The sequence below is a fragment of the Muntiacus reevesi genome, chromosome 18, assembly GCF_963930625.1.
Source record: "Muntiacus reevesi chromosome 18, mMunRee1.1, whole genome shotgun sequence".
Lineage (NCBI taxonomy): Eukaryota > Metazoa > Chordata > Mammalia > Artiodactyla > Cervidae > Muntiacus > Muntiacus reevesi.
The window spans coordinates 31,631,166-31,658,501 of record NC_089266.1 but is presented as its reverse complement, the minus strand read 5'-3'; the positions used below and the strand labels follow the sequence as shown (position 1 = coordinate 31,658,501).

The 27,336-nt window shown below is 44.8% G+C and overlaps 1 protein-coding gene and 1 pseudogene across 1 annotated transcript in view; one reads left to right on the top strand and one right to left on the bottom strand.

Annotated features, from left to right (window-relative positions):
- The window catches only part of DNAH9 (dynein axonemal heavy chain 9), a 282,174-nt gene that overhangs the window by 128,057 nt on the left and 126,781 nt on the right, over window positions 1-27,336 (top strand). Inside the window, exons 34-40 of the mRNA XM_065908483.1 lie at window positions 2,237-2,345; window positions 3,494-3,641; window positions 4,346-4,520; window positions 10,458-10,631; window positions 11,356-11,563; window positions 24,230-24,395; window positions 26,857-26,959. Of these exons, the coding sequence (XP_065764555.1) occupies window positions 2,237-2,345; window positions 3,494-3,641; window positions 4,346-4,520; window positions 10,458-10,631; window positions 11,356-11,563; window positions 24,230-24,395; window positions 26,857-26,959 (1,083 nt within the window). The remainder of the gene's footprint in view (window positions 1-2,236; window positions 2,346-3,493; window positions 3,642-4,345; window positions 4,521-10,457; window positions 10,632-11,355; window positions 11,564-24,229; window positions 24,396-26,856; window positions 26,960-27,336) is intronic.
- LOC136149722 (cytochrome b-c1 complex subunit 7 pseudogene) lies at window positions 26,240-26,725 on the bottom strand (annotated as a pseudogene).

The window sequence follows — 27,336 nt, the reverse complement described above, 5'->3', positions numbered from 1 at the left end:
TTTAAAACATTGTATACATTTAAGGTATATGACCTGATGATTTGAAATACTTGTATATTGCAAAATGATTACCACAATAAGGTTGGTTGACAACTCCATCACTTCCCATAATTACCTTTGTGTGTGCCTGGTGAGAACTCCTAATATTTATTCTTTTTAAATTTTTTTAAATTGGAGTACAATATGGAAATTCCTTAAAAAAAAACCCAAAAAACTAGAACTACCCTATGACCCAACAATCCCACTTCTGGGCATATACCCTGATAAAACCATAATTGAAAGAGATGCATATACACCAATGTTCACTGCAGTACTTCTTACAATAGCTCAGACCTGGAAGCAATCTAGATGTCCACTGACAAGATGAATGGAAACAGAAGTTGTGATACATATATGCAATGGAATATTACTCAGCTATAAAAAAATGCATTTGAGTCAGTCCTAATGAGGTAGATGAACCTAGAGCCTATTATACAGAGTAAAGTAAGTCAGAAAGAGAAAGACAAATATCATATATTAACTCTTGCATATGAAATCTAGAAAGATGGTACTAAGATCTATTCTTTCAGCAGCTTTTAAGTACACAGTACAGTATTGTTAACTATAGTCACCATGTCTTATATTACTTATTCATCTTATAACTGGGATATTTATAATTGCCCACCCAATACCCCCATCCCTGGCAACCACCAATTTACTCTCTGTTTATATGAATTTTTTTTTTAAGATTCCATACATAAGTGAGATTATCTATTGTTTGCCTTTCTCTGTCTGACATTTCATGTACCGTAATGCTCTCCAGGCCATCCATACAGATAGCAGGATTTCCTTCTTTTTATGGCTGAATGGTATTCCATTCTGTGTGTGTGTGTGTGTGTGACATCTTCTTTATCCATTCATCCATTGTCAGACACGTAGGTTGTTTCCACATCTTGGCTGTTGTAAATAGCACTCTGGTGAGCACGGGATGCAGATAACTCTTCAAGATCCTGATTTCAGCTACCCGTAAATGGCAACCCACTCCAGTATTCTTGCCTGGAAAACTCCACAGACAGAGGAGTCCATGGGGTTGCAGGAGTCAGACACGACTGAGTGACTTTCACTTTCACGTCATCTTTAACAGGTGTCTCAGAACTGATTCATCCCATACAATAACTTTCAGTTGTTTCAAAGCCACTGCCATCACTCACATGTTTTTGGCATTGTTGTAATTTCCTTTAGAATCTTCCACATGTAGATCAATTCAGTATTTAGAGCTGCAAAGAATCTTAAATCATTTACTTAAATCTTTTTTTAAAAGGGATTTTTTCCCCTTTGTTTATAAATAAAGGAAACTGATGATCAGAAACATTCTGAGCCTGTCAATATCCTCGGTGGTGGTCAGTCTTTATCATGGAGAGGATGCTTATTTTCTTTTTTTATAAACATTGAAAACTGACTGCCTATAAAGAGGCTATAAAGTTGGTAGCACTTGTTGGAAAGCATACCCAGATTAGAGGTTTTACGATGGTTTTAACATGTACGGAACATACTCTTCCAGAGGAAGCCCTTTAAAAGAAACAGTAGTTACATGAAAACTGAGCTCTTTTCCTTTAATTATCTAATTTTTTAAAATATGGTCTGTTGTTGTTATTGTTCATTCACTAAGTCGTGTCTGACTCTTTGAGACCCCATGAACTGGAGTACACCAGGCTTCTCTGTCCTTCACTATCTCCCAGAGCTTCTTCAGACTCATGTCCATTGAATCAGGGATGCCATCTGATCATCTCATCCTCTCTCACCCCCTTCTCCTCCTGCCCTCAATCTTTCCCAGGATCAGAGTATTTTCCAATGAGTTGGCTCTTCATATCATGTGGCCAAAGTACTGGAGCTTCAACTTCAGCATTAGTCCTTCCAATGAATATTCAGGACTGATTCACTTTAGGATTGACTGGTTTGATATCCTTGTTGTCCAAGGGACTCTCAGGAGTCTTCTCCAGCACCTCAGTTCAAAAGCATCAATATGGTCCAGTTCATTCAAATCACTGACATCACTTAACTTTTCAGATAGCTTATTTCCTGACCCAGTACACAGGGATGGTGATCAAGGGGCTACAGAAGGAGAGACAGAGGACTTTGTGAAACTTTCAAAGATACTTATAATCATAATGCCTATCAGGAATAAAAGCCAAACTCCCCTGAGCTGGCCTCGCACCCTAACTCCTCCCTGCCTGCTGCGCCCCTCCCCCGTGTCTAGGTGCTGACCCTGGCGAGCAACGAGAGGATCCCTCTGAATCCCACCATGAGGCTTCTCTTTGAGATCAGCCACCTGCGCACGGCCACGCCAGCCACTGTCTCCAGAGCAGGTATGGGCCTCAAGGTGGAACAGCCGCACCCCTGCTCAGCTGAAAACAGGTGCCTCTAGTGATACCTGTTTGGCTGGCTCTGATCAAAGCTCCAAACAGGAGTCAGACATTGACCATTCAAAACTCTGGCCTAATCGTCATCCCAAATCCATACCCACAAAAGTGAGCCAGTGTTCTGCAGCCAGGATCATGTGAGTTTCTCGATTCAGAAATGTTTACAGTAACAGAAAAAGGAATAGCCCCTGAGCTGGACAACTATTGTCTTCTGCACAGAAATGCCTCGAGTTAGGCTCCTTTCCAGCCGGTTCTAGCTTCCATGGAGGCTAGTGAAGATGACTGAGCATTAGAAGTTCTCATTACATCTTGGTGCAAAATGACTTTATACCTTAACTTTCCTGGTTAGGACATGGACTTATCCTTTTGAGGGGCTTCTCTAGTGACTCAGTGATGAAGAATCTGCCTGCCAATGCAGGAGACGTGGGCTTGATCCTTGGATCAGGAAGATCCACTGGAGGAGAAAATGGCAACCCACTCTAGTATTCTTGTCTGGAGAATTCCATGGACAAAGGAGCTTGGCAGGATACAGTCCATGGGGTCACAAAAGAGCCAGACACAACTGAGCAACTAAACAATATCCTTTTGGGGGCCACCATGAATGTGCACACTTCCTCACCATGACAAGTATTGCTAATCAATCACAGTCTTCTTTCCTCCTGAGCCTGGATTTGGCTTCAGGATCCTTCTCAACACTGCTGTCCGTCATCTATTACCAGGTCATCAGAGCTGATCCCAATAGCAAACCCTCTCAGATTTCAGCCAGATCTCTGTTATTTTCTTTTTCAAGAATTTTTTTTTTTTTTTTTTTTGCTGTGAACCATTTTTAAACTCTTTATTGAATTTGTTACAATATTGCTTCTGTTTTATGTTTCGGCTTTTTGGCCACAAGACATGTAGGATCTTAGTTCCCCGATTAAGGATTGAACCTGCACCCCTGTACTGGAAGACAAAGTCTCAACCACTGGACTCCCTTTGTTCTTTTCAAGGCCAGTCTTCTGTACATTTTTTTTTAACAGAGAAAATAACTCTGGGGTGAAGAATATCCTGAGCTCTATGGACATGTCACTAAGCTATATTCTCTATGCTCCCAGGGATCCTGTACATTAACCCGGCAGACCTGGGCTGGAACCCTCCTGTGAGCAGCTGGATCGACAGAAGAGAGATCCAGACAGAGAGAGCCAACCTAACCATCCTGTTTGACAAGTACCTTCCGACCTGCTTAGATGCGCTCAGAACCAGGTAGGCCAAACAGTGAGGAAGGCGAAGAATTAAAGCAGTGACAAAGAGCCTGTTGGCTCATAGCTGACGTCCTGCTGATGTTCTGTCCTGCCCCCAAAGTCAGACGTCCCCAGGCAGTCCCCTACAAGTGTGGCAGACGGCAGAGGGAACATACATTAGGATGGAGTTGAGATGCCTGTTGGCAGTCCAGGCAGGAAGAGAGGTGAGTGAAGAGAAGGGAGATTTAAAGAGCCTTCTGTGAGTGCTGTACAGGTGTATCTGGAGGAAGGTGCAAGTTGTAGTTGTTGTTCAGTTGCTAAGTCGTGTTCGATTCTTTGCAACCCCATGGACTGTAGCCTGCCAGGCTTCTCTGTCCTTGGGATTTCCCAAACAAGAATAGAGTGGGTAGCCATGCCCTCCTCCAGGGGTTCTTCCCAACCCAGGGATCGAACTCATCTCTCCTGCATTGGCAGACAGGTTCTTTACCCCTGAGCCAGCTGGGAACCTAAACAGTTTGCTTATCAGCCACTCTGGGCCTCTATCATACCAAAGCTTTTGCTGCTGCAAAGCCACATGGACTTGTCAAATCCTTTACCCTCTAAGCGACCAGGGAAGCCCCTGTCAAATCCACAGACGCCAGCAAGTTTCCATAGTTGTCCAACAGCACCACTAGGATGGAATAATCCAGTGTTTTAGAACATATCTGGGTCTCTCTCTCTCTTCAGATTTAAGAAGATAATTCCAATCCCAGAGCAGAGCACAGTCCAGATGCTGTGCCACCTTCTTGAGTGTCTGCTGGCCGAGGAGGACATCCCTGCAGACTGCCCCAAGGACACCTACGAGCTTTACTTTGTGTTTGCTGCCATCTGGGCCTTTGGCGGAGCACTGGTCCAAGACCAGGTAAGAGGGTGTGTGCTGAGGCTAACACCCACGCTAACCAGGCAAGATTTGGTAGACAGAACAGCTAAATGTCAGAATTAACATGGGGCCATCAAACCATTTAAGTTAGGTCTCCCTGATTCTGCTGAAGACGTCAGTCCCCTTAGGAGGGCTTCGTATAGTGAGACAGATGAGACCGAGCTGTGTTTTGTTGGTTTTTGACTTGGTGAATGTATCCCTAATTTCTTGGACAGTTGCTGATTGAATCTGAAAAACTAGAGTTATGAATACCTTACTTAGAAAGATGTGTGTTTTAGGTAGGATGTGCTATGCTGTAGAGGCTTGAGTAGGAAGAATCCCTTCTTTAAAACCTTCTAGAACAAGCATGTACCACTCTATACCAACCATCTTCATCACCCCTGAAACACAGAGCTGTCCATAGACGGCTTTTGCAGTTGTTCAGTTGCTAAGTCGTTTTTGACTCTTGCGACCCCATGGGCTGCAGGAGGACCCCGTGCTCCCCTATCCTCCACTGTCTCCAGGAGCTTGCTCAAATTCATGTCCATTGAGTCAGTGATGCCATCCAACCATCTCACCGTCTGTCACTTTCTTGGCCTCCTGCCCTCAATCTTTCCCAGCATCAGGGTCTTCTCCACTGAGTTGACTCTTCCAATCAGGTGGCCAAAATACTGGAGCTTCAACTTCAACGTCAGTCCTTCCAGTGAATATTCAGGGTTGATTTCCTTTAGGATTGACTGGTTTGATCTTGCAGTCCAAGGGACTCTCAAGAGTCTTATCCAGCACCACAGTTTGAAAGCATCAACTCTTCATCACTCAGCCTTCTTTGTGGAAGAAGAACCATAGAATGTTAGACCAAAGGTTAATCGACATCTATGAGTAGAAAAACAAAGTGGTATTTATCTCATGGTGTTTACTGCTGTGGTTTCAGGCTGTTTGGCATCCTATTCTCTAAGCTTTGTGTATCCCCAACCTTTTACTTTACTGAGATTTCTCCAAATAAAAGGTACTTTACCTGGAAACAACATAATTGAGGTTAAGCAGACCAGTCTTTTACAACCGACTCTAGCCACCAGGGTAGCTTAGCAGTGTAGACCACATGTGCCAGTGCTGGAGATACGGAATTGGTCTCTGGGCTGGGGAGATCCCCTGGAGAAGGAAATGGCTATCCACTCCAGTCTTCTTGCCTGGAGAATTCCATGGGCAGAGGAGCCTGGTGGATTATGGTCCACAGGGGTCACAAAGAATCAGACACGACTCAGTGACTGAGCATGTACTAGCTACCAGGCAGCATCCTATAGAGGCTGAGAATGTGGACTCTGGATTTGAATTCTGACTCTGCCATTGTTACCTGGGGACCCTGGACAAATAACTTAACATCTCTCTACCTTAATCTCATTACTGGTACAAAGAGTTAGAAAAATTGACCAAGTGTCAGGTATCTTTATCCCGATACCCCAAACTTTGGGTACAAAGGCAGAGAAAGTGATAATAGTGGTACCCATTTCCTAGGATAGATGCAAGGATTAAATGAAGGGATGCTGTTCTAATTGTCCACATGTAAAACTCTTAGAATACTGCTTATTATTAATGTTCTCCTACTTAGGGCTTCCCAGGTGGTGCTGGTGGTACCTACCTGTCAATGCAGGAGACACAAGAGACACGGGTTTGATCCCTGGGTCAGGAAGATCCCCTGGAAAATAGCATGGCAACCCACTCCAGTATTCTTGCCTGGAGAATCCCATGGATAGAGAAGCCTGGCAGGCTACAATCCCTAGGGTTGTAGAGAGTCAGACATGACTGAAGCGACTTAGCACACGTGCACCATAAAAATTCAGTTTTATAGCAAGTATCTGATGCTTTTCTCACAATAGGGGAGTAAGCCAAGCTGCAGTTTTTGGAAAGTTATGATTTACTCTTTCTGGTCTGGGTTGATTATGGGCTCTTCCAAAGAAAAAGGTAGGGGCTTCCCTGGTGACACAGTGGATAAGAATCCACCTGCCAAGGCAGGGGACTTGGGTTCAATTCCTGATCCAGAAAGATCCCACAACTAAGCCCCTACACCATGACTACTGAGTCTGTATTCTAGTGCCCGCGAGCGGCAACCACTGAGCCCACGTTCCTGGAGCCCGTGCCCTGCGACAAGAGAAAGCACCGCAATGAGAAGCCTGCGTAACCCCCACTCACCACAACTAGAGAAAAGCCCACATACAGCAACGAAGACCCAGCACAGCCATAATGAAATAAATAAATAACTTTTAAACGATGCAGGCCCTGACGTTTCGGCTGCTGAAATGTCAGCAACCACTGCTGAGCTCCTCTCTTACACTGGTGCTGAGCAGGCCGTGGGGTATCACGATAAAGACACTTAGTCAATTTTTTCTATCTCCATGTGGAAAAATTTAAATCCACTCAGCTCTTTTTAAAAGCCCAAGAGAAAGCCTCCCTCCGGGCGTCCCGGGCTCTGGAGCACTTGGAGCTGTCGGTGGCCGTGCTGGCCCTGGGGGGTGGAGGGGGGCAGAGCACACAGGAGAAAGCTTTCAGCAGCAGGGATGTCCGAGACCCCCTCGCAGCCTGCATTCAAGCCGAACACAAAATAGCACTGTAAATAGAAAAGTATGAAGGTAGCCAGAATATTCACATCAGGAACACCAATGATGCTTATATTGAAAAAGCTGTTATTAACGCAAAGCAGAATATAATACAAAGCACAGCCCATACCTGGGTAGACATTCCAATAAAAAGAGGGAGTGGGCAGGTGGATCCTGGCTAAATACTTTGCAGCAATCACAGGAAATTATCTCTCAGAAGCAAATGCTTCTCAGCACCCTATTGGGCACCTGGGTTCAACTCCCAATTCTTTTCTTTAAAAAATAAATAAATAAACTTTTTATTTTATATTGGAGTACAGCTGATTAACAGTGTTGTGATAGTTTCAGGCTAAGTAGAGGGACTCAGTCACACATATACATGTATCCATTCTCCCCCAAACTCCCCTCCCATCCAGTCTGCCCATAACACTGAACACAGCTGCCTGTGCTATACAGTCAGTCCTTGTTGGTTATACAGTCAGTCCTTGTTGGTTATCCATTTTAAATATAGCAGTGTGTACATGTCCATTCCATACTCCCTCACTGTCCCTTCACCCACCACCATTCTTTCCCCTGACTCCCAATTCTGCCATATGCTGCTAGAATGTAACCGTTGAGCTTTTGCTTTTTCATGTGCATAAAATAGGAGTCATTTTCAGTAGCCAGGCTGACTGAGAGCATCATGAAGATCAAACGAGGTGATACTGTGTTTCCAAACTCGGCTACATTGCACCACACTGTATGTCAGCCTTCCTGTTGTCAAGTTCAAAGGGCAGGAAGGCGATCAGAGACTCATAGGAATCTAAAGGAGTTGGAGTTCAAAAGGAGCCCCTTCACCGAGGTCATTCAAAGGGCAGAGACACTCAAAAAGTCAAACTGAGAAAAGGCCGCTGGATGGCTCAGCAGAGGTGACCTTGTCTTTCTAGTGTCCAGTTAGAGTAGAAGGTTAGGCCCAGCACCAGGCTTCAGGAAGCCAGACAGTGCAGCCCGTGAATGGCTTGGCAGAGAAACGGACCAGGTAGCTCCAAGTGGAATTGAGAGTGAAGGAAGAGGGTCCACCACCAACCTCCTTCTTTCTAGAGCTGGTCTGTGTCTTGGATTCTCCATATAAACCTAAAATCTGGTTTTCTTTAGGAAGTCAAACGTCCTCAAGAATTTTTTTATCTAAAGGTAGACAGCTGTTATGTTTCATGAATAAATACTGTCAGCCAGAAAACAGTTGCTGTCAGGTAAGACACATTCTTTAAGCTTTGTTTTGTATTTTCTTTTCACTTAGTTTTTATGGGGAATGGTTTTTCAGTAGCACTGTTAGTTCTGCTTAGGTGATTTAGGGGGAAGCCCTCTTTTCCATGGTGTAATTCCATTTAAGAGGTTGTCTAAAAGTCGTTTTAATTCATAGGAAGATTTTAATATCTGAGAGTACTCAAACTAAGGATATTAAATTATCGTGTGTGCGTGTGTGTTAGTTGCTCAGTTGTGTCTGATTCTGTGACCTCATGGACTGTAGTTTGCCAGGATCCTCTGTCCATGGGATTCTGCAGGCAAGAAAACTGGAGTGGATAGCCATTCTCTTCTCCAGGGGATCTTCTCAACCCAGGGATCAAACCTGGGTCTCCCGCATTACAGGCAGATTTTTTACCATCTGAGCCCCCAGGGAAGCCCATAAACTTCCCATACCTTCCTATTATGATGAAAAACCACAGAAAGCACAACTCTTGAAATCATATAACACTGGTTGTTTCTATTTTTTGCACCTATTTTAAATTCTGTTAGTGTATTTACTTCATTGTAAATATCTTTGAGGGTACCTTTGCATTTTGCTTTTGACCTTCGTTCTACAATTTGGATGTCAACACCTTCCCTAAAAAGCACCAGTATGTTAAGTTCCGATGTCATGATCCCAACTAGGGTTATTCATCTTTAATCTCATTTTCAGTCTCTATGTTCAGTAGTATTTTTAATAAAGAATTACAGGGGTAAAAAAAGAATTTCGTCCAAGGGTCAAAGATTGGGATTTTTTTCTCCCTAACATTTCTGATTGCAGAGGACAGATATTAGGAAGATACACTGTCCCCTTAATCTAAATTCACATCAGAATAAGAAGAGCAAACAAACCTGTCCTTAGAGCCTGTTTCCATTCTCTTTTTAAGGTGCAAGAATTCAATCCTATTTACTGAGTAGACAAAGTCACCGTCATTTCTTCCAAGTTCAGATTCATTGTCATGCGCCCAGCTCCCTAGCCTGTCCTGCTCTGCAGAAGTGTTTCCTAAAATGCCCACTCTGAACCTTCTCCATCTTTAGGACTTTTCCTAGGTCTGTGTGTTCAAAGAGTGGGTTGGCTCCCCAAGAAGGTAGCCAGTAGCGGTGGGCGTTTGTGTATGCATGTGTGGGTGTGTTGTAGGGAGGGTGCGTGTTACATTTCGGTCTGAAAGAAATAGCCTGAGTACTCGGGTTCACAGCCCTATCTTAGGGGCTCATGCTGCAATATGTGTGTCTGTCTATTCCTTCTGTCCGAAAGACCTGTATAGCTTTGCCTCCACTGCCCTTAGATTTGAGGATTTTAGCTCTGGAAGGAAACTCAGAAATACTCTTTTCTAGAATCCTCATTTTATAGATGAGGAAACCGTGGCATGAAAAGACGTGATTTGCTGGTGGTTATGTACTCCGCTCCCCTGCTGAGATTCTTACCGCTGTTTCTTCCGGTGCCCCCAGGTGTCTACAGTCACATTTTAGTTTTTAAAGATTTTTTTTTTTAATGTGGACCGTTTATAAAGTCTTTATTGAAGGTGTTACAATATTGTTTCTGTTTTATATTTGGGGTTTTTTGGCCAAGAGGTGTGTGGGGTCTCAGCTTCCTGACCAGGGATCAAACCCGAACCCCCTGTATTAGGAGGCGATGTCTTAACCACTGGACCGCCAGGGAAGTTCTAACAGGCACCATTTTATTCTGTCTGTCCCCGATTGCCGTCTGGACATGGCTCAGCATCTCAGGAGTTGAGGGGGATGTGGTGGATCGGTCTCTGAGAGTTCCTGGCTGCACTTGCCCTTCTTGGGGTCTCGGGCTCCCTCTCTCCGCTGTGTTCTTACACCTCCTTCCCTCGCTCCCCTCCACCTGCCAGAGCTCTGAGATGCACCAGGCCAGGGCGACCCAGCCCCGTGGTCAGGCAGGTGCACGCATACACGCTCCAGAGCAGTCCCCGCTTAGCTGGGCCTTGTCTGGGCTGGTCCTTGGGGGACAAGGAGGAGCTGGCGTGCCCCCGGCCCTGACCTTCTGCCTGATGCAGGGCAGCCTGTCCAGGCTTCTTGTGCTCTGCGGAGCCTTGACTCCTGACTTGCTTTTTTTGGGCAGCTCGTGGACCACCGGGCAGAGTTCAGCAAATGGTGGCTCAGTGAGTTCAAGACCATCAAGTTTCCCTCCCAAGGAACCATCTTTGACTATTACATAGACCCAGAGACCAAGAAATTCGAGCCTTGGTCCAGGCTCATCCCGCAGTTTGAATTTGACCCTGAGATACCTCTGCAGGTGAGTGTGGCTGAGCAGCGACCAGGGATATGTAATGTTCCCAGATTCTGCGGTGGTTTTTGTGGCAACCCCTAACAGATTCCCAAAAGGTTTGACCTCATTAAGAATTAGCTACTTTTCTTTTCAGAGGAAATTAGAGGTTCAGTAGAGTCATGCATGTGTGTGTGCTAAGTTGCGTCAGTCCGACTCTTTGCGACCTATGGACTATAGCCTGCTAGGCGCCTCTGACTATGAGATTTTCCAGGCAAGAATACTGGATGGGTTGCCATACCCTCCTCCAGGGGATCTTCCCGACCCAGGGATCAAACCTGTGTCTCTTATGTCTCCTTCATTGCAGTCAGGTTCTTTACTGCTGAACCATCAGGGAAGCCCTCAGCAAAGTCCTAAAATCTCCCCAAGCCTAGTTAACTTAATTAGCAGGACCCCCTGCAGGCATCCTGAGACAAGGTAGAGGAGGGGGGTGGGGATGACCAGGCTGAAGGCTTTAAAATACAATCCAGAGGCCTCAGGGAGGCCGACAGCGCTAGCAGAGGAGGATGGGCGTGCCCTCTACCCACAGCAAGAGTTACCGGGAGGGTCTCTCTGGGTGACAGGGGGCCCAGCACGGGCGATTCCCTCTCCTGAAATGCCCCAGGGTGCTCTGACAGCATGTGAGTCTCCCACGAGCCCCCAGTTCGCTTCCCCTGTCTCCCGCCACCCCCGCCCCGTCTCCCCCTGACCCCAGGCCAGCCTGGTGCACACCTGCGAGACCATACGCCTCTGCTACTTCCTGGAGCGGCTCCTGGCGCGGCGGAGGCCGGTCATGCTGGTGGGAACGGCGGGCACGGGCAAGTCGGTGCTGGTGGGGGCGACGCTGGCCAGCCTGGACCCCGAGGCGTACCTGGTGAAAAACGTGCCCTTCAACTACTACACCACATCAGCCATGCTGCAGGGTGAGTGTCAGCGCATCAGTAACCAGGCGAGTCGGCCTGCTGCTCACCGCTTACACAATCGGGTACACACTCACCAACCAGGGAAGAGAAAGGGGCCTTGAATCAAAGTGCCAGCCATCTGGGGAGACGGTGGATTCAGCATCTCCCAAAAAAACACTTCCCAAGACCTTGCTCCGCGGTGAAAATGTTTAGACAGAAACAAATCATCTCAGTTAATCACTGAGACGGGGGTGGGGGAGGTCAGAGTCGTAGCCATCCCCCCACTGCATGCAGGCTTGTCAGCTCCAGAGGTCTTCTTCTAGACCAGGGGTCGCCAGCCTCCAGGATCTAATGCCTGATTGTCTGAGGTGGAACTGATGTAATAATAATAGAAATAAAGTGCACAGTAGATGTAATGCACCTGAATCAATGCAAAACCGCCCTCCACCCCTCAGTCTGTGGGAAAATCATCTTCCAGGAAACAGGTGCCTGGTGCCAAAAAGGTTGAGGACTGCTGCTCTAGACATCATCTTGTTCATGCAGTTTGATTTATTTGCAAGATGACTGAAGAGGAATCTTGGGAGAGGTCTGGTCATCTGTTAGTTCAGTTCAGTTCAATCTCTCAGTCGAGTCTAACTCTTTGTGACCCCATGGATGGCAGCACACCAGGCTTCCTTGTCCTTCACCAACTCCCAGAGTTTGCTCAAACTCATGTCCATCGAGTCGGTGATGCCATCCCACCATCTCATCTTCTGTTGTCCCCTTCTCCTGCTGCCTTCAGTCTTTCCCAGCATCAGGGTCTTTTCCAATGAGCCAGTTCTTTGCATCCTTTGGCCAAAGTATTGGAGCTTCAACTTCAGCATAAGTCCTTCCAATGAATATTCAGGACTGATTTCCTTTAGGATTGACTGGTTTGATTTTGCAGTCCAAGGGGCTCTCAAGAGTCTTCTCCAACACCATAATTCAAAAGCATCAATTTTCGGCACTCAGCTTTTCCAATTCTCACATCCATACCTGACCACTGGAAAAACCATAGCTTTGACTATATGGACCTTTATCGGCAAAGTAATGTCTTTGCTTTCTAATATGTTGTCTAAGCTGGTCATAGCTTTTCTTCCAAGGAGCAGTCAGTCTATTAATTGCTTATTTGCCACTTCTACTTCTTTGATCTATGGGAAGAACTGGCAAGTTAGGCCAGGTATTGTGTGATGAAAGGATTTGAAAGGTGTGCTCAGGTCAAAGGCAAGTAGAGCATGGGGGTGCCTGGTTTAAAAAGTGAGTTACAGTATGTGTTTGTGTGTGAGTTGCTCAGTCATGTCCAACTCTTTGTGACCCCATGGACTGTAGTGCTCCAGGCTAGTTACACTATAGCTTCGCTAAAGTGACAAGAAAAGGGGCTTCCTGCTGAGGGCGATTTCCTGCAAGGAGCTGTTCACATAAAGGTCCCAGGGGCATGCAGGAGGGGACCACGTCCTGACGTCCTCCACTCTGAGCTGGGATGGAGGTCAGGCCCCTCCCCGGCTGACTCCCCTCCCGCTCCTCTCTTGCCTGTCCCCTCCCCCATCTGTCCCTCTCTCCACACCTTAGCAAGGTCTCCTTTCCCATCCTTTCTTTCTCCTGAACGGCCTCCCTGGCTGCTGAACTCCTCCAGGGCAGGTCAGTGCCTTGATGACAAAGAAAACAGAAAACCCACTGAAAGATTTCCACGGGCTTACGGACTCCTGGCACCAGAAAGATCTCTAGAGGTCCTTTCATGCACCCCTCACACCTTATGCATGGGGGAGCTGAGGCTCGGGTACAAGTACATGGCTGCCTAAGGTCACCATGGTGCAGCTAGGCTGGTGTGGCCCTTTAGTCTGCTGGGGACACAGAGCGTGCGCTTCACAGGGCATTCACGTGTTGGGCTCCCGAGAGGACGGGGCCCTCAGGGATCCCAAGGGTCACTGCATATGTCTCCCCTACCCCAGCCACTTTCTCCTTGACCTTCACTTATTGTCGAGTCTCCTTTTGTGTAGAAACTCTCCTCACACTGACCCTAGAAGCAACCTCCTTTTGAAGAAGTGCTGAAGCCAGCATCCCCACAAGAGGAGGTTAGTGACCGGGCTGGGTAGAAACCCCCCTCTGACTCCTCACACCAGAACAGCCTCGCCCCATCCTCTGGAGTCTTAGCCACTGGATCACGAGGGAGGTCGCCAAATCATTTAATCTTGTACAAACCTGTGAAGTAAGTCCTTTTACCATCCCCATGTCGTAGATGAGAAAACCAAGGCACAGCGAAGTTAAATAAACTCCTCGAGGCTACTCAGTAAGTGGCAGAGCCAGGGTTTGGATCCAAAGGGTCTGACTTCAGAGCCTGTGCCCTTAACCACTAGGCTAGACCTCTTCCCCTGAAAATAAAGCTCTTTGGAAATTGAAGTAAATATTTGATAATATTAGTCTTATTACTAACGACACTATTTGAGTCTAGAAAGATTATTTTCTAGAATCCTATTATAATGATTTTATAATGTAAAAAGTACTTTGACTAGACAGTAAAAATTCATTGCCAAGAAAAAAGAGATGAGTATCGTATCCTTGATTCTGAAAAATGCCAGATTCCCTTACTTGAAAATTCCCATCCATCACTTTAGTCACAGTCCAGACAAGTTTGTTCATTTGGCTTCTTAGCTGAAAGCATTTCAGAAGTAACAAGATGGCAGGAGGAAGGGTGCTTAGCAGTTATAAAAGTTGGAACAAGAAAGCTGCTATCCCAGGGGAAATACAAAACGTAAAAAGGAGATGCAGGAGCCCACAGGGCGGCTGCTCTGACATCAGACAAGAAGCTAATCGGCCCGCCCACAGCAGGAGTCCATGTCTCTATTCTGTTTTTGGCCATGCGGCATGCAGGATCTTAATTCTCTGACCAGAGATCGAATCCACGCCCTCTGCAGTGTAAGCACAGAATCTTAACCACTGGACCTCCAGGGTTGCCCTCCATCACTCTTTCTTTTTTTTTTTTTTTTTTTTTTTTTTTTTTTAAATATTATTTTATTAGTTGGAGGCCAATCACTTTACAACATTTCAGTGGGTTTTGTCATACATTGACATGAATCAGCCATATAGTTACACGTATTCCCCATCCCGATCCCCCCTCCCACCTCCCTCCCCACCCGACTCCTCAGGGTCCTCCCAGTGCACCAGGCCCGAGCACCTGACTCATGTATCCCACCTGGGCTGGTGGTCCGTTTCACCATAGATAATATACATGCTGTTCTTTCAAAACATCCCACCCTCACGTTCTCCCCCAGAGTTCAAAAGTCTGTTCTGTACTTCTGTGTCTCTTTTTCTGTTTTGCATATAGGGTTATCGCCACCATTTATCTAAATTCCGTATATATGTGTTAGTATACTGTAATGATCTTTATCTTTCTGGCTTACTTCACTCTGTATAATGGGCTCCAGTTTCATCCATCTCATTAGAACTGATTCAAATGAATTCTTTTTAACGGCTGAGTAATATTCCATGGTGTATATGTACCACAGCTTCCTTATCCATTCATCTGCTGATGGGCATCTGGGTTGCTTCCATGTCCTGGCTATTATAAACAGTGCTGCAATGAACATTGGGGTGCATGTGTCTCTTTCAGATCTGGATTCCTCAGTGTGTATGCCTAGAAGTGGTATTGCTGGGTCATATGGCAGTTCTATTTCCAGTTTTTTAAGAAATCTCCACACCGTTTTCCATAGTGGCTGTACTAGTTTGCATTCCCACCAACAGTGTAAGAGGGTTCCCTTTTCTCCACACCCTCTCCAGCATTTATTGCTTGTAGACTTTTGGATAGCAGCCATCCTGACTGGCGTGTAATGGTACCTCATTGTGGTTTTGATTTGCATTTCTCTGATGATGAGTGATGTTGAGCATCTTTTCATGTGTTTGTTAGCCATCTGTATGTCTTCTTTGGAGAAATGTCTGTTTAGTTCTTTGGCCCATTTTTTGATTGGGTCGTTTATTTTTCTGGAATTGAGCTTCAGGAGTTGCTTGTATATTTTTGAGATTAATCCTTTGTCTGTTTCCTCATTTGTTATTATTTTCTCCCAATCTGAGGGCTGTCTTTTCACCTTACTTATAGTTTCCTTTGTTGTGCAAAAGCTTTTAATTTTCATTAGGTCCCATTTGTTTATTTTTGCTTTTATTTCCAATATTCTGGGAGGTGGGTCATAGAAGATCTTGCTGTGATTTATGTCCATCACTCTTTCTGAAGCCCAGGTTTGTGTTTAAGACCCTATGGAATTACATTGAATGTGATGTGGTACAGTCTGCTTTAAAGGGCAGGCAGTAAACCCAGACAGATGTGCAGAATGAGTGTTTATAAGGTAATGAATGTAATGATGGCAAAAGACAGGAAATAGTCCAGTTATCCATAGGATAGAATGCTAAGCGCTATTACAAAGAATGAGGACATTCTGTGTGAATTAAGCTGGCTCCATTTCCAAAATCTTTGTCGAGTGAGAAAAACATGATACAGAACAGTGTGTATAGTATGCTCCAAATTGTGTCTTGTTTAAAAAGAGACATATAAAACTTTGCATACATATACCCTCGCACATCTATGCTTATACATCCTAAGTATATCTCCGGGGGGACTCGCAAGCAACAGCAGTTGCCCTTGGCAAAGGGAACTGGATGCTAAGAGTGAGGATGGAGAATGACTTAAACTTTTTTCAAATTATGAAATATTTCAAGTATGCAGAAAAGTACAGACAAGAGTATAACAGATGCCCATGTACCCACCACCCCGACTTCACAGATGTTAACGTTTCTGTCATCTTGCTATGGATCTTAGCATTTTAGTACAGCTAACACACCACCCCCAAGTCCTTCCCCCATCATGCCCTTGGAAACCAGACTAGAACCACTACAGCTGATGTGCCATCATTCCCAAGTTACGCTTTCAGTATATGTATGTAGCCATGGAATATATGATGTTGTTGTGTGTATTTAAATTTTAAATATGTATCATATTATTACTTCCTTTGGTAACTTGCTTTTCTCATCCTTGTCTGTTTTAATGCGTGTGGAGTGCTTCTTCACTGGTTTTCACTGCTGCATAGAATTCCCTTGTGTGACTAAATCACAGCTCATTTACTCATTCTCCTACTAAAATGCAACATAATTTTTCAACATTTTCCATTTATAAAATACTTTTTTGGTTATAATTGACATATAATCCATGATATGCATTAAAGGACACAGTCCGATAAATTTTTAAATATTTACCCACCGTGAAACCATCACTATGATTGAAATAATGTACACAGCATCACCTTGAGAGTCCCTCACCTTCCTTGGTAGTCCCTCCCTCCCTCCCAACACCCCCCAGCCCTGCTCTATGTCTGAGGCAACCACTGATCTGTTTCTGTCACTGCAGGTTAGTTTGTAATTTCTAGAATTTTATATAATGGAATCGTCATACAGTAGCCCCCCTTTTTTTGGTCTGGCTCCTTTCACTCAGCTTGATTTTGAGGTTTACTCATGTTGTTGAGGGTATAACAGTTTATTCTTTTCATTCCTGAATAGCAAGACAAAATATGTGAAACACTCAGAATGATTCCTAGCATGCAATAAATGCTCAGTAAATGGAAGCTGTTGTTCTAACAACATTAAAATCCTTCTCAAATTTAAGTTATAAGTATTATACAAAAATCCCTGAGCCCCAACTGCCAAAACAAAAGAAGCATGAGCAAACCCCTTTTGCTTGAAAAAAGACGTTTAGCATAAGCTATGCTAAAACAAAAATAATGTTTTTGGAAAAAATGTTCCAGCTTACAAATGGGCAATAACTTCACCCAGCAGGTCAATTCACTGAGGTCTCCAGAGGAGTGTTTTACAGCTCACTCATCCTGCTAGTCCATCGGATGCCATTTTTCTCAAATCAGATGTTCTTTTATAGGGAAGGCAGCTGCTTGATATTCCCTGCATCTTTTCTCTCTTATTGCTTCCAGTTCTGGGGTCTCCATTGAGTACTTTTCTAAACAGATTCAAAACTCCTTCAAATGCAAACTGGGCTTGTGTTTCAAGGCATTCACATTGCTTATCAGTATGGATAGCACATGCTTTATTTGAAGTTTTTACTATGGCAATGCCCTGTATTATTAGTAATGCTTTTGACAGCAAGCAGCAGACAGCATATTAAAAAGAAACATCAGTCTGCCTACAATGGTCCGTATAGTCAAAACTATGCTTTTTCCAGTAGTCATGTGGATATGAGAGTTGGTCCATAAAGAAGGCTGAGTGCCCAAGAATTGATGCTTTCATCTTGTGCTAGGGAAGACTCTTGAGAGTCTCTTGGACTGCCAGGAGATCAAATCAGTCAATCCTAAAGGAAATCAACCCTGAATACTCATTGAAAGGACTGATGCTGAGGCTGAAGCTCCAATTCTTTGGCCACCTGTGTGCTGCAATCCATGTAGTTGCAACATGACTGAGCAACTGAACAATGACAAGCAGAAAATCAGATAATGACACAGAGATTTTTTCATGCAACAAGAAGTCTTGAGGTAGGTAGTTGCTAATGCTACATCAATGGTTCAATGCTATTGATGCTATAATATCTATTATTCTCTTAGATGCTTCCTCAGGGTAGCAGAGTCTCTGCTGCTCCAGCCATCACATCTGCATTCCAAATGGAAAAAAAAAAAAAAAAAAAGATAAAGGGAAGAGTTAGTGCCCTTGTCAGGAAATGATAGCTCTCCAGGAATCCCACTGATTTATGTGTCTGTTCAAAATTGCGTCACATGGCCAGTCTAGCTGGAACATAACTAAGGAGAAGGAAGACGGAAATGATGTCCATCACGGATCTGATGACAGTCTATTTTTACAGAATGAGAAAATGAGGCTTAGAGGTCTTAAGTGACTTCCCTCAAAGTTGCATAGTGATTTAATAGCCAAGCTGTCTTATTTTATTGAGCTACTGTGTCCATCCACTTTGATAAGTCGTGCATCTACATTTCCATAAGAGAATGTCAACTTTTCTTCCACTTGTCTAATATCTGGAGCAAATGTCTCTGCCTTTGACAGTAAGTAAAAGAGGTCCTTCACTTGTTCAGTGAAACTCTCAGACTTAACCTGACCGCTTGCCAGCAGCTGTACCAATCGCAGTTAATAACCCTGGCATCTTAGCTGAGGAGGCGGATCTGTGTCCCTCTAGCTGCTCTAAACACCACAGACCCAGGGCCACTGCTTCCTCTCCCTTCACTGAGTTATCATCTAATGATCCACTCTTGGGTGTTGTTGAAGGTTAGGATGATCAAAAATAATTTAAATTTTTAAAAAATATCTCCTGTAAAAATCTAGGTTGAAGACTATGCCCATTTTGCAGCCCGATACACCTTTTGTAAGTTTCCAGGATACATGACTTTTAGAATTGAGTGCCTAAAATTAGTTTTCCTACAAAAGTAGAGATGGGTTTGTATCAGTGATCTGGGATGGCATGGCTACTGTAATTAAACACAGATTGAGTTTTAAGCTTTCAAAGAGCCAGTTCATAAAGGACAGTGTGACCATTCTTATTTCATTACAGTAACTATATCACCATGATTAGTGGCTCAAATAAGTTTCTTCTACTATATAGTTTGGAATCTCTTTTAGTCTTTTTCAATTAGTCTGTTTTATGTCTATTGAAATAGCTTAAGTCTTTCCTCATTCATTTTGGAAATATAAGTGATTTTTAAGAACTAAAGAAATTTGCAATGACCCATCAACAGGACAGTTTAGAAAGGGAAAAAGAGGAGTAAAGAACTGGGTCATGGCATCGATGGGCTTACATTTGCAGTGCGATGGGAGTGAGCCAAAGCAATGCTCGTCACAGTGCTGAATTCTCCTGACATCCAACTGCGACTTGAAGTATTAGCTCAACAAATATTTGAGTGCGTAATTACACTAATTAGATGGGAGCTCGGGTGTTTGAGTCCTTGTGTAAAACAAACCCCATCACCTGTTCATTGAAAGTTTAAAGCTGGATGAGACCTTGAAAGATCTGATCAAACTCTCGACCTCAAAGGAGCATTACATTATCAGATGGACCGCTCTCAGCACTTGCCTGAATATCTTCCAAAAAGGAGACGCTGCGAGGTGCTTAGTGGCTCGGTCACGTCCGACTCTTTGCAGCCCCATGGACTGTAGCCCGCCAGGCTCCTCTGTCCATGGGGATTCTCCAAGCATGAATACTGGAGTGGGTTGCCATGCCCTTCTCCAGGGGACCTTTCCAAACCAGGGGTCGAACCCAGGTCTCCTGCATTGCAGGCAGATTCTTTAATGTCTGAGCCCCAGAGAAGCACAAGAATGGATAGGCTACTGAAATGCGTAGCCTAGCCCTTCTCCAGGGGATCTTCCCGACCCAGGAATCAAACCGGGATCTCCCACATTGCAAGTGAATTCTTTACCAGCTGAGCCACCAGGGAAGTCCAAAAGGAGATGACACAGATTTAAATCATCAAAGACTTACCATCTAGTAGGCAAGATGCTCTACTTCGAATGGGCATTCAAAACATAAAGAAATTGAAAACAACACGTTTAAGACTATAGGGAAACCATCCCATAAATTTTAGCACCTCCAAATTATGGAATGCAATGCAGCAATTAAAAATCATGTCATAGTATGTTAGGTATTATCATATAAAAATGTTTATAATACATGAAATGAAAAACAACATACACAGGCAGAATATACAGTATAATTCCTATTTTGTAAAGGAAAAAAATCTAACAGAGCAAATACACTAGAATGAAATAGACCAAAATATTGAAAGTTATGCTTACTGCTAGGTGATAGAATTATGGGCAATTTTCATTTTCATCATTATGATTCTCGATGCTCTCCAATCTTTATATAATGAGTATGTATTATTTTATAATCACGCAAAACATGTTATTTTTTGAAAGAACAAATGAAGAGCCCTTACAATGTAACTAAAATGTCTTAACATGTGAAAATTTGGATAATACTAAGGAAAAAGAGTTCAAACACAGAAATACAAATCAGGTCAATGCAAAGTGAAGACATGGTTAATTATTAACAATCTCTGTCAAAAAAAACATGGTCAGGCAGCGCATTAACTAAACCAGGGTTTTCTGAAGGACAGGAGCCAGGTCGTAGTTACGTTTCAGAAGCAGTGTGCTGTGGTGGGTACATAGTTGCCATAGTCAGGCAGACCTGGGTTAGAATCCTGACTTTATCCTCAGTAGCTGGATGATTTTGAATAAAGTCCCTTTATTTCCCTAAAGCTCAGTTTTCTCTTTTGTTGAGAGATATTTTTAAAGGTGATGATAATGCATGCTAGGGCTGCTCTGAAGGCTCAGTGATATGGTGCATGTCATGTCCTCCACACAGACCCAGGTCCCTAGTGATGCCCAGCAAATGAATGGCTGCAGGGCTCTGGTGCTCAGAGCCTGGAGGAATCCTGGGACGAGTGAGAAGGGCTCACAAGGCCTCTCTTCCCCAGCCATGTGAAAGAAGCACTGGGATCAGTATCAAGAGCCCTGGGTTCTAATTCCAGCACTGCATTTAGCCCGTGTCAGCCTCTGTTTCCTTAGTTACAAAGGGAGTATGAGAAACCTTTCTTTGCCTATTCATGGAGTTTGTTATCATATTAAACCATGTATTCATTCATTCTTTAATCGGTTTTTGAATACCTTCCTTTGTGATAAATAATATCCTAGATGCTGGGGTTATGACAATGAGGAAAACAGAGAAAGATTCCTGGCCTTTTGTAGTTTATAATATGGAGGGACTGAAATAATAAATAAGATGAGTAAGTAATATATACAGGATATTAAGTGGTAATAAGTGTTAATGGAGGAAAACGAAGCTGGGGCCAGGAATAGGAGGGGGGGCCTTTAGTTTGGGCTCAAGTGCCAGGGAAGGGCTTCCTAAGAAGATGGCATTTGAGTAAGTAAATGCCTGATGGAAGTGAGGGGGCAAACTTCTGGCATTTAGGAGAAAAGATTGCAGACAGAGGAAGCAGCCAGAGCAAAGACGCCATGGCCATGGGTGACTAGTGAGTCAAAAACAGGATGGTTGGAGCAGAGGGAGTGAAGGCAGGAGCAGTGGGAGAGAAAAACCAACATGGGAGGTTTACCCTGGTAACCAGGCAGGCTTTTGCTCCAAGTGAGATGGGACGCCACTGGGGGTTTTAAGCATGGGAATGGCACAGTCTGATCTACATCTTACAAGGATACCTCTGCCTGCTGTCTTGAGAACACAGCACAGGAATCTAAGGGCAAAAGCAGGAAGATCGTTTGGGAGGATGTCACGGACACCAGGTGTGAGAGTCAGTGGACGAGGATGGTAGCAGTGTTGCTGTTCACCCACTCAGTTGTGTCTGACTCTTTGCGACTCCATGGACTGCAGCATGCCAGGCTTCCCTGTCCTTCACCATCTCCTGGAGCTTGCTCAAACTCATGTCCATCGAGTCAGTGATGCCATCCAACCATCTCATCCTCTGTCGCCCCCTTCTCCTCCTGCCTTCAATCTTTCCCAGCATCAGGGTCTTTTCCGTCAGTCAGATCTTTCCATCAGGTGGCCAAAGGATTCAACTTCAGCTTCAGCATCAGTCCTTCCAGTGAATACTCAGGGTTGATTTCCTTTAGGATTGATTGGTTTAATCTCCTTGCAATCCTAAGGCCTCTCAAGAGTCTTCTCCAGCATCACAGTTCAAAAGCATCAATTCTTCGGCACTCAGCCTTCTTTATGGTCCAACTCTCTCGTCCATATAATACTGGAAAAACCATAGCTTCGACTATACTGACCTTTGTAAGAAAAGTGATTTTCTGCTTTTGAATATGCTGTCTAGGTTTGTCATAGCTTTCCTTCCAAGGAGCAGATGTCTTCCACTTCTGTTCTTCCAGTTCTGCCTGGAAGCAGAACTCACTACTGTTTCATTCTAGATAAGACTTGGAGCAGAGGTCAGCCAAGAAGGGATCCAGTGTGTGTGCCTCTCCTGGGGAGGCCTCTCTTTTCTTAATCATCCTTTTGAGATAATCTGGTGTATTCCAAGCCCACTTCTTGCTAACTGACATGCTTTTCTCCTCAACAGTCCTGAAGTAGCATAAAAAGCTTAATCAACCCAAATTACAGGGTCTGCTTAATTCCAGGAGTTGATTTGAATATCATTGCTTCAGGAGGAGGAGAAACAAGTCTTCCTAAGGAGAGAATTTCCTATTAGAAGGACTGTTCACAGAAGCGTGTCCTTGGCAGCCCATTAATTATATTTCATTTTGACAGATCTTGTATATAGTTGTTATGTCTTAAGGGGGGTAGGAAGGTGTTGGGTGATTAATTGGAAGATAGTATATGTTAATTGCATGCTAATTAAATTTAAATTTAATTCCTATTTGGAACACTTAATTTAACTCAGGACCAGAAAATTAGAATATTCAAGCGTCTTAAAGGAACATGTCTTTCTATCTGTCACCTTCATATGTCTGTTGACACTTCCTCCTTGTTTACAAACTTGTTTTTCAAGAAAAGGGATGAGATGGTTCTTAGAGCCTCTAGCTGTAATAGTATTGGTTCTTGCAGTACATAAATATCTAATTGGTTTATTGAAAAAAAAAATATATATATATACCCTGTTACTTAGATTTGCTCTAAACAAGTTCTGTCAGGCTGGGAAAATGTACTCTTTGATTCCTTCCCTCCGGCTGGATAATTGAAGAAGCAGCTCTGGGACAGAGTCTGTACTTCGTTTCTAGAAAGGCACTGAGATGCTCCGCTACCCCAAGGCAGGGGGGCGGGGCACTCATGATACTGGGGGCTTCTGGGAAATTCTCTGGGGCTGTTGTTTCTTCTCTCCCTCAGGGAAAACCCTGGAGTGGGGGGGCACTCTGAGAACACTGTTGACAAAATATCCAGTATTTCCTCTTTTACAGTCCAGGGGTGGAAGGGGCCTCCTTCCAGTTCTGAGATGGGGAACCACATCCTTCATCTCCTCTTCTGTCCTAGGTAGAGAAGGTGTGTGTGTGTGTGTGTGTGTGTGTGTGTGTGTGTGTGTGCGCACGCGCGTGCGCGTGCCCTAAGTCACTTCCGTTGTGTCCAACTCTTTGTGACCCTACGGATTGTAGCCCACCAGGCTCCTCAGTCCATGGGGTTTCCCAGGCAAGAATACTGGAGTGAATTGCATGCCCTCTTCCAGGGGAGGCCACACAGGTGCCACCTGGGAAGTCCACCTAGGATCTGGTTGTTTGCAGATTTCCTTGAGGGTAGAGTACTAGGCCTTGGGACTTCTGTTTTTAGTCTGCAAAGAAAACCGTGGACCTCAAGTGCGGTAGAAGGAACATGGGTTTTGAAGTTTAACTGATTTGGATCTGTACCCTGGCACTACCTTAGACTTTCTTCTGAGTCTCAGTTCCGTCATTTGTGAAAGGGGTGATGGTTCTAATCTTGCAGCACTGTTTTAAGGCTTCAGTGAGACCATAAATGTCTGTGCAAACCTAACACCATGCACAGTCAGATGACCAAGGCCTGGGCGCTGCTGTCACCACCCCTGCCTGGTCATCACCCGCCTCTCCTCTGGTCCCATGGAGCTGCCTGCCCCTGGGAGCAGCTCTTGCATGCACGCTGCACCGTGGCTCGTCCTTGACACTGGACTGTCTTAGAACTGGCCTCTGAGCTTTGACCCTCCTTCCCTCACTAACTGGCTCTCCCCTCAGCTGTCCTGGAGAAGCCTCTGGAAAAGAAAGCCGGCAGGAACTACGGTCCCCCAGGCAACAAGAAGCTCATCTATTTCATTGACGACATGAACATGCCCGAGGTGGATGCCTATGGGACTGTGCAGCCTCACACGGTCATCAGGCAACACCTGGACTACGGCCACTGGTAAGCGAGCAGATGGAGGCTCTCGGCCGGGCGGGGGACAGGTCCAAGGCCGCTTTGTCCTGCTGGAGCTGCAGGTCTGAGCTCGGCTCTGCCACCAGAGAAGGCGCTGGTCAGAGAAGCTACTGAGCTCTTATTTAAGGGAAAATGCCTATCCTTTCTTCACCGCTCAACTCTAAAGTCGCCTTCTTCAAGCTTCCAAAGCATGATTAACCAGGACCACCCCACCCCCCCACCCACGCCCCACCTCCCGCTGTGGTTCTGTCGCGCTGAGCAGGGCCTTTGATGAGAACGCCTAACGTGTGCTTTAAATCCATTAATTAATATTTTAAATTTTTCTTTTTAATTGGAGGATCATTCTTTTATCACATTGTGTTGGTTTCTGCCATACATCAACATGAATCAGCCGTAGATATACGTATGTCTCCTTCGTCTTGAACCTCCCTCCCACCTCCCACCCCATCGTACCCGTCTAGGTTGTCACCCAGCATCTGACTTGAGCTCCCTGCGTCACACAGCGAATTCCCGCTGGCTATCAATTTTATACGTGGCAACGGATATGTTTCCGTCCTGCTCTCTCAATTCGTCCCACCCTCTCCTTCATCCGCTGTGTCCACAAGTCTGTTCTCTATGTCAGCCTTTGTCTCCCAGAGCATCTCACAGGCTCCATTGTTATCTCTTGCAAGTGTATCATTTTTAATGGCAAAAGGCCTAAACCTTTTTGCCATTTTCTTACCAGAAAGAAAAAAAAAAAAAACAAGTCAGCGATTTGAAGCAACTCTGGCTTACCATCCTACCTCACACTGAATCCAGTAAGACCTTCCTGGAAAGTCTACTGCATTACCTTCCTATGGTCACCTTTCTGCTCCCAGAAATAGCCGCTTCATGCTTCTCCTCTCTCTCCAAGCTTGCCACCCAGCCTCTGCTAATGACCACACCCACTACCTCTGTCTCTAGCTTCTGCGTCTGTACAACTTACCTGCCTCCCTGTGCCTCCCCCCACCGCATCTTCCCTGAGGCTTACCCACCCACCAGCATCTTTGCGTCCACTCTTTCCACCTCTGAAATCTCACTTCACCTGTTAGTCCCTCCTCAGTTCCTTCACATGAATATTTAAACTTGCATGAATTTACCTAGTGAAGTGAAAGTCGCTCAGTCCTGTCCGACTCTTTGCGGCCCCATGGACTACATAGTTCATGGGATTCTCCAGGCCAGAATACTGGAGTGGTAGCCTTTCCCTTCTCCAGGGGGATCTTCCCAACCCAGGGATCGAACCCAGGTCTCCCTCATTGCAGTTGGATTCTTTACCAGCTGAGCCACCAGGGAAGCCCAAGAATCCTGGAGAGGGTAGCCTATCCCTTCTCCAGAGAATCTTCCCAGCCCAGGACTTGGACTGGGGTCTTTTGTGTTGCAGGCAGATTCTTTACCAACTAAGCTATCTGTGTTCAAAAATATCATTTTCTGACTACTGCTCTGTCTCCCTCTGTGTTACCAGATTCTCTCCGCAGTTTCCAATTCCTCATCTCCCACTCATTCCTCCAGCCACAATGATTGGGTTTCTGTTTCCTCCACTTTACTGTTCTTACTCAAAGAACTGTATCCTTACTATGACGTCCAACAGACCCCACTGGGTAACCATCTTTCTTATTTTCCATACACACTTGATGTGGTTGACTGCTCTATCCTTTTGGAAATCCTGGCTTTCTGCGTACCATGCACCTTTGATTTCCTCCTATATCTTTGACCATCTTTGTGGTCTCTTCTTCCTGTTCTACTTCCATAGACATGGTATCCCTTAGGAATTTGTCCTCAGCTCTTTTATCTTTTATCTACCAGTGGGTCTAGTCTTTTTTTTTTTTTTTCCAACAATAATTATGATATTTATTTAAAGTAATACATTTACAGCCCAAATAGTTCTACATTGTACATTTCAGGTTTAACCAGCTTCATAAAAATACTTGAGAACAGCTGTACTCACAGATTTAGACTACTAAATTATTTCTTTGCCCATTCTTCTCTCTCTTTTCTTTCCCGAATAACCTCTTTCAGATACGGTTCAAGGTAGAATTTATCCTCCTCATATTTCGTCCACTGCTCTTTAGGCAGGATCTGCTGCCTCATGCTGAGGTCCAGGGCCTTCTTAATGCGAAACACTCTGTCGTTATAAAGGTTCTCGGGAAGCCTTCTTATGGCTTCTTTTACATCGTCATTCTCATGTATTGTGTCATCTCGCATTAAGCCCAGTTTATTGAACCCGGCAGCGTTGTAATACCATTTTCGAATACCCTCCAGCCACCTGCTTGATGCTGAAACAGCTGGCCGGCCCGCCATGTTGACCTCGGGTCTAGTCTTTTTTTACCTCTCAAACACATGGGTGATTGGACACATCCCAGCTCACCTTCACAACATGCTTTTCTGCCTGAGCCCTCACTCATCTCTCACTTGTGGCTTCTGACTGTTCCAGGTATGATCGAAACAAACTGTCCCTGAAGGAGGTCATGAATGTCCAGTATGTTTCCTGTATGAACCCCACCGCGGGCAGCTTCACCATCAACCCCCGGCTTCAGGTATGTTTGGGGGGTGGGTAACTGTGACCTTGGGGTCCTAAACATCGCCTTCCAGGCTGGTGTCACTCACCTCTGTGGGATAATTGGCTCTCCACCCATCCAGCCTCTTGACATGGTGACTCATACAGGATGTGGACTCTCGTTTCCAGGGAGACCAAAAAACACCTTAACCCAGACCCCCTGAAGATTTTTTTTTCTTTTTTTAATAATTAACTTCCATTGGAGCATAGTTGGTTCGCAGTGTTGTGTTGGTTTCTCCTGGGCAGCAAAGTGGATCAATTTTACACACACACACACACACACACACACACACACACGCACACACACACATGCACACACACACCCACTCTGTTTTAAATTTTCTCCCCATATAGGTC